The 12,868-nt window shown below is 37.6% G+C and overlaps 1 protein-coding gene across 1 annotated transcript in view; it reads left to right on the top strand.

The window, feature by feature from the left end:
- LOC148060840 (glutamate receptor ionotropic, NMDA 3B-like) overlaps positions 1 to 6,705 on the top strand; it is a 165,780-nt gene extending 159,075 nt beyond the window's left edge. The window contains exons 11-12 of the mRNA XM_087779978.1: positions 1,206 to 1,273; positions 3,788 to 6,705. Of these exons, the coding sequence (XP_087636104.1) occupies positions 1,206 to 1,273; positions 3,788 to 4,709 (990 nt within the window). The 3' untranslated portion in view covers positions 4,710 to 6,705. The remainder of the gene's footprint in view (positions 1 to 1,205; positions 1,274 to 3,787) is intronic.
- The last annotated feature ends 6,163 nt before the right edge of the window (positions 6,706 to 12,868 follow it).

The following is a 12,868-nucleotide window of genomic DNA, read 5'->3' on the forward strand; positions in this document are numbered from 1 at the left end:
GACGCACTTGACCAGGAATCTTGGAGATTCTGAGAAAGACAGCCTTGAAAAAGGACATAAGGGTAAAAGAGGAAGTATGGTCACCCTAGTATCGATTTAATTTGGATATACAAGCATTTGAAGGGCACCTTATGTGAAAAGCCAACTCTCCTGACTCACATGTTGTAAATGTTGAGGTTGTCCTCTTCAAAATGCAGTAGGTCATTCATCATGACGTTGCTCCATTTTGAAGTTATTACATAATAAACTTTGTCCGTCTGAAATCTCACCAAACGAGATTATGGTTTAAATTAAACATTCTGACATCACTCTGGTGGAGGTGTCCTTCCCTAGCAGTCCAATCAGTTAAGTACCTACATGTTAATCGTGAAACAAAATAAATATTTCTGTAAACATGGTGAGAGTTACTTCTGCCTTTAGGTGTTTTTTTAATGTGTACATTAAGCCGCAAACCTTATTTTTATTATTTGTTTATAATGTACAAAACGGGAGTTTCAGGGGTGAATTTTGAAACTTACGCGAGTCCTTGAATGCAACTCGTGTTTTTGTGACCAATCAGAGCAGAGTGGGCGTGGTTGCTTGGACGAGATTTCTTCTCAGCCGAAACAACGCATTTTAAGTGGGCGGGGCTTAAGCGTATTTTCTAATGTAAATATCTTTATTAAATGAGAGTTTTGTGCAAAAAAGAACATACTGATGAGTATAATAGAGGTCCTCGAACAATTTAAGAGACACTTAAATCAAGTGTTGTTGACTTGATTTGTGTAATTCCTGGATTACACCGGGGGTGGGGGCAGGGGGTGTATATGAATGAAACTTGGAGATCAGAGCGCAGTGTATGTCGTTGCATCTCCTCTCACATGTTGAAGAAAGCTGTGTCAACATTAGTTCTTCACAACCTCCTGCACTTGATAGAAGACGTTCCTTCAAACACCCTTTAGACGCTGATACATGGAATTAGCATTAAATGAAAGCTTCAGGATTATACTTTTTTTCTTTTTTTTTTAAAGTACATTCCGGCATTCCAATCAGAGAAGAAAGCATCTCGGTGAATTACCATTTTTTGATTCAAGTGCTCACAAGGATTGCGGTGCTCACACAAGAGACACAACTACACAAGAGAGCTCTCTCGTATTTAAATTCATGATCTGATCCACAGCCGATTATCAATCTAATGGCTCTCCTGTGCTTTCGCTTCTCCTCAGAAAATCCACCGGGCCCTGCACACCACCTACGAGGACGTCGGGAGAGAGCTGACAGGCCTGGACCAAAAGTAATAGACCCTAACTTGACCTTTGTGCTTCATTGACTTAAATGTCACCGGCAGAACAGAGCAGTTGAAGTCATCAATATGCTCCTCAGAATCAGCAGATTTAGCCCAAAACTAATTATGCTGAGGCGTTTTTATTGCCGAGTCACAGATGTGCCGACTACTTTATGTTGGACTCAACTCGGGTGTTTTATCTGTGAGTTTCATTTGAGCAAAATATCATCCAGATAAGATTGTGCATTAGAATCTGGCTAAAGACTACTTCCATATACAAATCATATTATATTGAAGCTCGAATTAGCCAGTAAAAGAAATAAGGTTTCTGTACTTCACTGGCAGAGGATCAGCACTCTCATTTTAATCATGTGAATGATCCGAAAGTCAAATCTTGGCTGCAAATGAACAGCTATAGTTTATTATAATTGAAGTCCAGAGCAATTGCATATCTGGTAATTTAATCTTTCTACCTTGTTGCTGGCGTCCTCTCCCTGCTAGCTACTAAGTGAGTAACTGGCGGCTGTTGAGGATTATTGATTCACAGCATTGTTGCACCTCAAGCGTCACTTTAACTTTGTTGTTTATTAAGAAAATGGACAGAGGAGACTGTCAGCGATAACCCTCAGTAGACGCCTTCCAGAAACTAGTGGCTTATTTCCAATACATGTTTTATTTCCAACTACTCTGCAGAAATGCAAAGCAGGAAAAAGTTGAATGTGTCTTCAGGAAGGAAAATATCACCAACATGTTGCATTTATAATAGTTATAGTCAATATAGTAACAGTTTTATGGGAACAAAGGGACACATTAAAAAATTCAATAAAGAAACTTTTTGCACTAGAAACGTTCGCACGTTAAAGTTTTCGGCATTAACGCCAAAGTATATTGTCTATTCCATTCACCAGTGGCATTTCAGACCTAGGCCAGCATTGACGTCATACTTAGTCCAACCTAAATGAACTCAGTTTTTGAGGTTATAACTTTATAAGTTGTCCACTGAAATCTCGGCGAACAAGAGGTTACAAGAGCGGAGTCCATTATGATCTAGTAATGGTCTTCACTTCTCCTCCAGCCAACTGTAATCACACGCTTTGTTTATACATTAAGTCCCTTTGGAGGTGGAGATTTCCGGGATAGATGACACACGGTGACAAACATTGATGCTTGACCAATCACAGCAGAGTTTAAGTTGTTATGGTAAATGAGATGCAGCGTTTTCAGTGGGCGTGACTTAAAAACATTTTTTAATCTGAATATTTCAATTAAAAGAGTTTTGTACAAACAGACACATACTCATGAGTACAATAGAGGTCCAAGATCTATTTAAGACACACTTAAATCAACACGTTAGTTGAACTTTAATGCACACAATGCCACAATATGGCATAACTTTCAACATACGTTAACTTTTCTGAGAAGTGTTGGGCAGAGAATCTCTTGCTGGCCACCACTGCCATTTACTATAAGGGAACCTGCAGCTTTGCTTCATGGTTGTCTCAGTACGACTGGGGGTCTCTAGAGGAATGTAAAAGGCTTGTTTCAGCACAGGGGTTACACAGGTTTGGATCATGTATTCACTTCATCGAGAACAACATATACATCTGGCCTGACATCTCCTGCTGTGATTCATAGAGCTAAACCCAGAGGGAAAAGACCTCAGTGCACATTAAATCTGTTACTGTGGAAATGCAAACAATTTCTGTGAAAATATGCAATTTTTGCTAGCGCACACAAAGCTTTCTGGTCTGCATGCCAATTTTTATTTTTATTTTTATATATGTCCCTTAAGGGGCTCCATAGCTTTAAGGAATCCAAATTATGTTTTGTCAAAAAATGGGCAGACAAATGTGTAGCAAGGTTATTATTATGATTATAAATATTAAGCTACACTTCTCAAGAACCAAACTTTTCTTTTACTCTTGCCTTTTTTCATCAAATGTATTGCATAGTTACAAAATAACAGTTAAGATAGAAATACTGTTGTTTTTTACTGAAAATAAGAAAGTAGTTCATTTATTACTGTCCAATTTGTGTTCCCTTATCTAAAGCATTACCAGATATTCAGCATAGAAATGTTTTTTTTTTTTTTTTAAAGAATACTAACCATTCATTCACACAATTTCTGGTTGTAGCTCGGCGACAGAAATGTTAGCAAAGACTACCCTCTAGTGGTCAAATGAAACACAATTTAACCATTTAAAATGCATTTGATTCAAACTATCGATGACGTTCATGTTCAAATTGGAAACGGAAACTCATTCTCATATATTGTACAATTTTTTTGTGAAGGGAATCTCTTTCTCTCTTTTTCAATTAAATTAAATGTGCGACTGATTTAATATTAAAGATTTTCTTCCCTTATTTTTAGTGTCATTGTGATTTTACACTCCAAATATTAATTCATAAAAAAGACGAGTCTCAAAATGAGCCAATTCAGCAACTTCATTAAATAAAAGATTAAAATTAAAAATGTATGTTTCCTTAATATTTTTAATACTTCCCCCCCATTCTTTTCTCCAGTGTGTCCTCGTGCATCTCGGAGAACTGCACTCTACACCGCAAACAGCACCAAGCGTCGCCGCCCTCCCCTCCCACGTCACTTCCTGCTTCCACCTCCGCCGGAGACACGGCGAACTCCTCGCCGTCGCACGAGCCCAAGGAGAAGCGCGTGCACTTTGACCTGGAGACGCTTCACAGCTACCGCCTGCGCACGCACACCGCCTCCGTGCGGGGTCGGCCGGGGATGGTCGGCCGCCCCGGCCTGGGTCTCGGCGGGTTAGGGTTGGGCACCCTCGGTGGTTTCGGCTCCCCTACGCAGATGTGCCTCCACGCCAACGGCGGCCCCGTCTCCTCGCTGGCCTCGACGGGTTTGGTGCTCTCGCCTCTAGGGAACCGTGGCGCCCAGACCAGTCTCTGGGAGGGGGAGCTCCAGGAACTGCAGGGGAGGATCGAGATCTTCCGAGCCCAACTGAGGGAGGCCCTTGCGAGAAGAGCCGAGATCCAGAGCAGCCTGGAGAGAGAGAGGAGTGGACATGTTCGCAGGGACAACAGTATGGATCGAGTACAGACTATCAGCACCGACAGGAGCAATCAGCCAAGTTTCCCGGACGGAGACCGGAAGAGCCAAACCCTGAACAATCAGCAGGCGGCGAGGGTCAACCAACCTGAGACTCTGGAGCGAGGAAGGAGTAGCCGCTTGAACACAGTGAACAGTTTGGACAGAGGGCGACCCAACCAGGTGCGCTCGGCGACCTCTCTGGTGGACGAGCGAACTGTCCAGTCCCGTACTTCCACCAGTTTGGAACGGAGTCGGAACAACCAGCCGGGCAGCCTGACGCGGAGCAGCTCCAGCCTGGACAGGCAGAAGACCTTCCTGTCTGGCACGCTCAACACTTTGGAGAGGACAAAAGCCAACCAGTCGAGTCCCAGCAGCGCGACTTAAAGTGACGTTGAAACGTTGTGTGTGTGAAGTGAACGCATAGCCGCGGGAAGGTGGCGTCGGTTTGGTCAGAAGAAACGTGAGCGCCAACTGGTGGAGAAACAGAAACTGAAGAGGTTAGATGGAGATATAAGACTAGTGGAGCCTGTTTATTTGACTATGAATGAGGGTTCATAGGGTGAATATGTTTACTTTATATCTAGAGTTTTCTTCCGAGTCGATTCATAATCACCTCCAAGAATATCTGACATGAGTTTGTGGCCACCATCTGCAATCTTTCCTGCATGAGAACATGCTGTGAGGAAGTAGCGCTGTTCACCACTATTTTTTAAATGTATTCTTATATAACCAGTTCTGTAGAACAATTTCCATATCAAGCTATCATTGAGAAAAGTCCAACACCTGATACCAGCCTCAATATATGGTTTTCATAATATTATGATTGATCAGTGTGTGTGCAGAGTAGTATATGTAATTTTTTTATTATTATTATTATCCGTAACAGCTGCTCCTGCTAAACTGTGTTTCAAAAGTTTTCTATTTTATTTCCAAGATTTGCAAAAACTTGATTATTTAGTACAAAACGAAACAAAAAAAGCAGTGCTACATTTATCCACAAGATGGCGGCAAGTCTTCAACGTCAAATCTCTACATTAATCAGTTTTTATCGAAAAACACAAACAGGGGAATTCTAGACAGAGTGGAAACGAGACTCAAGATCCAATGAGGGAAAAGACAAAAGAAAATAAAGTAATTAAAAAAGGTGGAATATTAAATAACAAAATGCCAATAATGACAAAGTCCACGAACAGAGGGTGGTCCAACAAACAGGAAGTACAAGAGAGTGTCAGGGAGTTACCAGGTTTATCGAATCATGAGCTGACGCTGGTCTGCAGAAAGAACAGCGTATAAGTAGGGCTGTTACGATTGCGTCTCCAGAGGACGAGGAACACAGTCAGGAACCTCCCTGGTCAACTGCCATAAAACACAAAACAGGAGGGAAACAGAAAGTAACTAACCAAAATAAAATGAGTCAGCAGAAGATCATGGTATTAACATAACTTTAATAAATGTATTCAGTCTGTTGAACTATTAAAAAAAATCATTTTTGTTTTCGAGTTGTCTTAGTACAAAATACCCTGATTTAGTATCATCAAATTAAAGCTTCAATAAACCTCAGTCACAAATAACAAAATGATATATGTAAACTATACATTCCTTGAATTGAACAAGAGAACAATTCATTTCACACCAGTAATGTATTTTATGTGATCACCATAATACATTAATGGTAATAGTTTATACTGTCATCATATATTTTGAATTATACCTGGTGAGAACAAAATTACGATTTGATTTAAACGTCTTAAAATGTTTTTTTGATCATATTTATCTACACATCATCCCATAAAACTTGAATCCTCCTACAGTTATAGCCACTGTGAACTATAATGTAATAATATCATATTAAGTAACGTTGGTTGCCTAGATTATACTTATTCCTGAAGATTATTATCACACACACCGCACTCATGTCCAATAAAAATAATGATTTGACTGGGTGCATCAGTGTGTGGGTTTTAATGGTAGAGATGTTGAATCATCAGAATGATGACTAATAAAAATAAAAGCTAATATTATTAATTCTGTGTCCAAATGTTAAGTAAAAATGAAAATAACTTTAACCAATACATTCTAAAAGAAAACAAGCTTCTCTGAGGCAACCAAAAAGCACATGAAAAAAGAGAAGCTTGTGTCATATATATATATATGTATCAGTTAAATGACTATCACAGATCAAGGAGGAACATTCAACAACTTTAAAGCCAAAACTACTTCTTGAACAAATGGTCCAAATGATTTTGGATCACAATGTTGTCCACATACGAGAAAAACACATGGTATAGAATGAAAACTTCACCTCACTTGACTTGAAGTGTTTTTCAGCTACAACGTAAATTATTTTTCTGACTCTATGATGCAAGTTTATTAACATATGTAATAGAACATCACTGCGATGTTGACCCTATCGTAAAAGTCTAATTTTGTTTTAAACTTGACATAAATGAGCCAAAAAAAGTAGTTCTCTATTGTGAATTTTTATTTATTCCAAAGATATTTGTTATTTTAATCACTTAAAATGTAACTCTTTTAATGCAAATATAATATTAAATTTATTTAGAGATGCATTTTTTCTTCATTCTATTGAATTGTAAATTTAAAAAATATTTATTCCAGCATTAAATTTGTAAAATTCTTTGATGTAGAAATTTAATTCAGGACTAGATTTTCTAGTCCAAACATAATAATTATAGTAATATTTTATTTATTTAAAATAATTTACACAGTATACAATCATTTATTTCGGTTGTTTAACAAGTTGCTTCCCTATAATTGTGTTATCTGAATTTATCAAACATATTTTTTTAATTCATTTTTAATAATTCCTATATAAATAATAAGTTTCACTTTGGCAATATCACTTTTGCTTTATCTCAATAAAATGAAAGAAAAATTATTGGTGCAGCTTATACAAAGGATTATATTTTTTCTATACGCCAATTTCAGTGTGATATTTTCATACAAGATGTATATGAGTGAGTTGGGCCACCAGAGGTCGCTGTAGCCTTGCTTCCCGCGGTTATGGACGCTTGAGTATAGACTGTCTACTTTTAAGTGTAAAAAAAACAACTACAAAACAAAGCAATGACTTTTTAAATTACGTGTAAAAGATGAAACTGTGTTTTTTCTACTGTCCTGTCTCTTCAGAAAAGGCCTTTGAAGATTCCTCCCGCTGATATTGTCATACTAACTTCGACTTTTTGGCTTTTGCAGAGACACTGTTTGAACCCTTGTGTGGTGTGTGAGGTGATCGTGTTCACACTGAGTCTAAGAGGAATTGATATTTTAGCTCTTTATTAAGAAAAAAAAAAAAAAGCTTGTGGTACAAAATATATTTAACAAATGATTTAAAAAAAATTATCCCTTATAGAAATATTGTATCGACATTTATTGAAATTATATCTTCATGGTCATTCTCATGTTTTGAAATAAACATTTATATACTTGCTTCATTTTTGATCAATGGTGCATTTTTACACCTTGCGTTATCTCAGGGTCAAAGTGACCCGAAGTAGTGATGTTCTGATTCATGAAGCAGTTTCATGTTGTTTAGAGGTCAGTAGGTGGCGCTACAAGTTTAAAAATGATGTGATGTTTCATTAGAACAGTTGTTCAAAACAAAAGAAAATAGTACAGAGGCCGCCATCTAGTGGACTCTGAAAATAATGACACTGCTTCATGAAGCTTCATCATTCACAGGCAGTTATCTCAGGGTCAAGGCGACCCGAACGCCCTGAAACAAATGTGACCTCCACCACTGCATATGTAGTTCTGGAAGCCAGGGAGGTTCACCTTGACCCAGAGACACTGCAAGGGATACCACAAACGCATTTGTTTTCAGGCCTTTCGGGTTAGTGATGGTGTAATGAAGCTTCATGAAGTGTCATTATTTTCAGTCCACTAGATGGCGGTCTCTGCACTTTTTTCCTTTGTTCTAAACAACTGTTTTAATGAAACCTCACATCATATAAAGTGGGTCAAAGAGCCATTGTGTTTTTTATAGAAGGACTCAGTCCATTTGTGTTGGTTCTACCAACAAGTTACGAGCCCTTTTCTAAAACTCTACAGTTATATTGATATGTGTTACACATCGTTTCACCATGCAGATGATTCATGGCTTCATGATACGACAATAATCGCACCATCATGAAGTCAATCGGTGGCACGTTCATTGCTGACGTTGTCGTCGCTGTAATAAAATCAACAAAGGGCTTTTTGTTTAGGTCGTCTGTCCGGCCTCTGTGCACAGATCGTCCTGTAAAAAAAAATCAATGACAACAAACCGGCTTCGGGCCTTCACAGAAAAATCAGATCAACAACAATCACAATATCTGAAACCACTTTTTTTCACTGATACACGTTTGTCTCCGTGTCGTCATGCTGGGTTAGAGGGTGGGCTTCTCTTCTTCAGATGAGGTAAGTGGGTCACAAAGCAAGTAGAATCTTAATCAAACACATGAATTCCCGACGTACACGTCCGCCTGCAGAGAATAATAATCCATTACTGAGCATCTTTTAAAGAGGATTTGCTGCCAAATCTTGTGATTATAACGTGCAACATTAATGTATAACAGTGCGTTTAACCACCTCCGCCTTCGCTTGGTGTTCTCCTTCTTGGATGCTGTGTTCCTCGGTAAACAGGATCACTGAGAGTGATGAGTTTATTAGCTGCCAGCAGCTGTGGCCGACCCTCGGGTATCATTGTGTCGGGCCACAGAAGGTTCGGGGTGGGGGATGGGGGGGTGGTTCGACGGGGAAAGTCTGAGAATCAAGAAGAACACCCCATGAGAACCAGAGAGATTCCCTGGCAACCACGGGCAACACTAAATGGGGCGCCTCCTTTCAGGAACATTTGAGCAGCAGCACAAAGAGGGCGAGGGAGGGAAAAGAGAAGGGGCTCCACACCGCAAATATCTGAGTCCGCTTGAAAACAGGAAGGAAAGTAGTGGTAAATAATTAAAATTAGTTCTGAGCGCTACAAATCTAAATTGTTCAGAACCAAGTATTTAAAAGCCAAATATATATTTTATAAAAGTGTAAAAACAGATAAAGGAAGGACATGTTGAAAAAAATGAGTGGGAATTTACACTACATTTAAGGAATATGAATGAGAAAATACTTTTCTAACTGATCCAAACCTGGTCATACATGAGGAATTGAGGGACACTAGTGAAATCTACTTGGGAATGTACACAGGGAGTTTAAATGGAAGTGCCTAACACGATTTTCTTCCCAAGGCTGAAGAAAATCTGGTTGGAGAATCATGCATTATGGTTGACGTATGACACACAAAAAGTTCCAGGTCATTCCAAAATCTTAAAAAGGTGGATTTTCTCAAACGGAATAATAATCAACACTTATTTAGAACTGTGGCTTCAACAAGCCACTGGTTCCTCATTGAACCATTAGGACAGAAGAATGGATTGAAATAATCAATGGTATATTTTCTACGAAGAAAACAACAATTGCACTTCACCTAAAAACGTATTTACTCTGTAATAGATTTATTTTATTTTATTTATTTATTTTTTTTACTTTTTTTTCATTCTCTTCTATTTTGGACAAATCTGTATTTTTGTGATTGCTACATTATCAATGAAGGAAAATAAGAAGTTGTGTTCTGTATTTAAAATACTTATTATACTTATATATTAATAGACTCCACTTCTTAAATATTTTTCAGTATTTTTACCACATTTTTTTCCAAACACTTCTGTTGTAACATATATAATAAAATACCGTCATATCTAACCTTTAGTTTAAACATATTACATGTTTTATTACTTGGTTCTATTGAGGTCTCTGCTATTCTTTTCGTTTTTCATTCTACATTTTAAGGTTGATAATAGTAATATCTAGATATCTGGATAATACAAGCATTTATTATGAATAAAATTATGTAAGAAATAAATTACTAACATAAATAAATGGATTTAATGCAACATATTTCAAAAGGAAAAACTTATATACATTTTATTCTGTATTTTTAAAATAAATGAATAACCAATCTTGTTAGTTTTTTTATTATGATATGTCAGAATTAGAACCAGAAACAGCTTTATCGCCAGTAATGTAAGAATAAAATAGGACTTATTTTGCGGTGAAGTGGGAAAACCAAACAATACACAAGTATTTTTAAAAATATCTCTACCAGACAAATAGTTAGACAAAACCTAATTATCATAATTAAAGGACAAGGAATTAAATGAATGTCATTCAAAAAAATATTGGGTAGATGGTTAAAAAAGTGTAATAGACTTTGTTAAGATAGTGAGGCACATAAGTTATTGTTATAATTGGACCAGTCTCAACATCAATGATGTAAAAGGTCTTTTAACAATTTAAAAAAAATTATATGAGAACATTTAATAAATTGTGTTGTTATTGATACGTTTGTATTGATTGCAGTTCAATAAAATAAGAAATAACCATGGTTTACTCAAATAACCATAATTGTCACTTATGTTCCTTTCATCTCACTTCCTGGTTTTATTGTGAAGTCCTGATCCTTGTCTTGTTAACTTCCTCTTGCCTCCTGATTGCCTTGATTCATGTCACCTGTGTCTTCGTCTCACCTGATCCCTGTTCCTCTTGATTGTTGTGAGTTTAAAAACCTGCTTTGTCTGTCAGTCTCTGTTGTGACGTCAAACTTCTGTGGTACTTGTTTTGCTCAAGTCTAGTATATATTCAGTTCTGGCCAATGTTTTGTGCCTTTTTTGTCAGACTTGTTTGTTAATAAAGTTTTTTGTTCACCATTTGGTTTCCTGCCTCTGCATTTGGGGTTTCCTGCCCCTAGTTCTGACAATGATTGATGAGAATGATTGATTTATTGTCAGTCAAGAAGTAATCGGACAATCTGACTTTTTACAGCGGCTCGAGGGCTTCTGGTATTTCTATACTCCCATAGATCATGAAGAAAAGAATACCTTAATTAAAGTAGTATACTTGAAGTTTACTTTGACTACTCATACTCAAGCATACGTTTATGAAATGTATACTTCATGTACAGTATTATACTTCTTTTTTTTTGGGCAACTGTCTTAGTGTTGTGATCCAGAAGTAAACTGCAAAGGATTTTGGGAAAGGGTTCCAGAAAACAGACTGTTGGTGTTATTCTTGGATACAAACATCTGATATTACCACCATTATAAATCGACTTGCATATGGTCATGTATATTGCTGGAGTTCAGTGCTGTGTCTCAGATCGCATACTAGCGTACTTAAAGTTCGTATTTTTATTGCGTCTCAATTCTTAGTATGCGAAATTTAGTGCGCCATGCACACACAATTGGCGTACTAAAACGCCCACAAAACTGAGTATGGTTCGATGGACACTACACTAAACGGCTGCCATCTTAGTGACGTTCTAAATGGAAATTACGTCATATATGCATATATATATATGTATATATATATATATATATATACTTACAGGTGCATTTTCAGCCAACCGTAGGAGGATGACACGTCTTCGGCACTGATACCGGCGTAAATATCTCGCAAATATTTTGTTTTTCATTATTTCTTCTTCCAAACTTGAAATGGTGCTGCCAGCAGGTGTCAGCGATAGTGTTCCAACAGCTGGTTGCAACCATTGTAAAATAGTTTGTGTCATTTCCTGTTAGTGCTTAGCGACAGTGTTTGATTTTAGACATACTATCTGTGGAGAATTTGCGTACTAGTTAGTATTACACTATCCTGATGGATACTAACTTCTAGTATACTAAGAGAAGTATGCGATTTGAGACGCAGCACAGGTTTATAGCAAATAGTATGTGTGATCATTTGCATTACCTTTATGTACCCTAAATGTATATAGGAAACGTGAACAGGAAATGACCGTGTTCTAGTCTTGTAGTGAACTTTACCAAAATAGGTACCAGAAGTATTTACCTTGTACATTGGTGGCTTAGAGAAAAGGGTATCGGGTCTTCTATAAACAAAACTATAAACTCACACTGTCACTTTAAGTTAAGTCTCGCACCCTTTCAAACGGTACACTACTGTACTATTTTTAAATGTATATATACTCCTAATTCAATTGGTACAATTTGGTAAGGTGCAAAAAATGTTCAGACACTGAAAAAGGTACCTCCCCTGTGGCAAGCATTAGTTTTTAGGTACATATTGGTACCTCCATTTTTGAGTGGGTATACCAAGTGCACTGGTAGTATAGAGATGAGTATACCTGAGTATACATCTGTAAACTTAAAATCATACAATTTATCTAGAATAGGTTGCAAATTAGTTTACTACAAGTACATATACCTTAGTATACCTACTTTACTTATACTTAAAATGGACTTCAAGTGTACTACTTTTTGCGATATGTGTATTATGTGTCACAGATGTTCAAGTTGACCTCTTATTCTCAGATAACACCTCTTTTCTCTTAGCGCCTTCAAATAATGGATGACCACAGAAGAGTCAGAATCCTTAGGGGGAATCCAAAGGCACCACGGAGCCACACCCATCAGGAGTAAACAAAGCCATCTTAGAGTGTCGCGGTGCGTTCAATGCCCTCCCGCCCTGAGGAAGTT

The sequence above is a fragment of the Callionymus lyra genome, chromosome 18 (assembly GCF_982586985.1).
Source record: "Callionymus lyra chromosome 18, fCalLyr1.hap1.1, whole genome shotgun sequence".
Classification (NCBI taxonomy): Eukaryota; Metazoa; Chordata; class Actinopteri; order Syngnathiformes; family Callionymidae; genus Callionymus; species Callionymus lyra.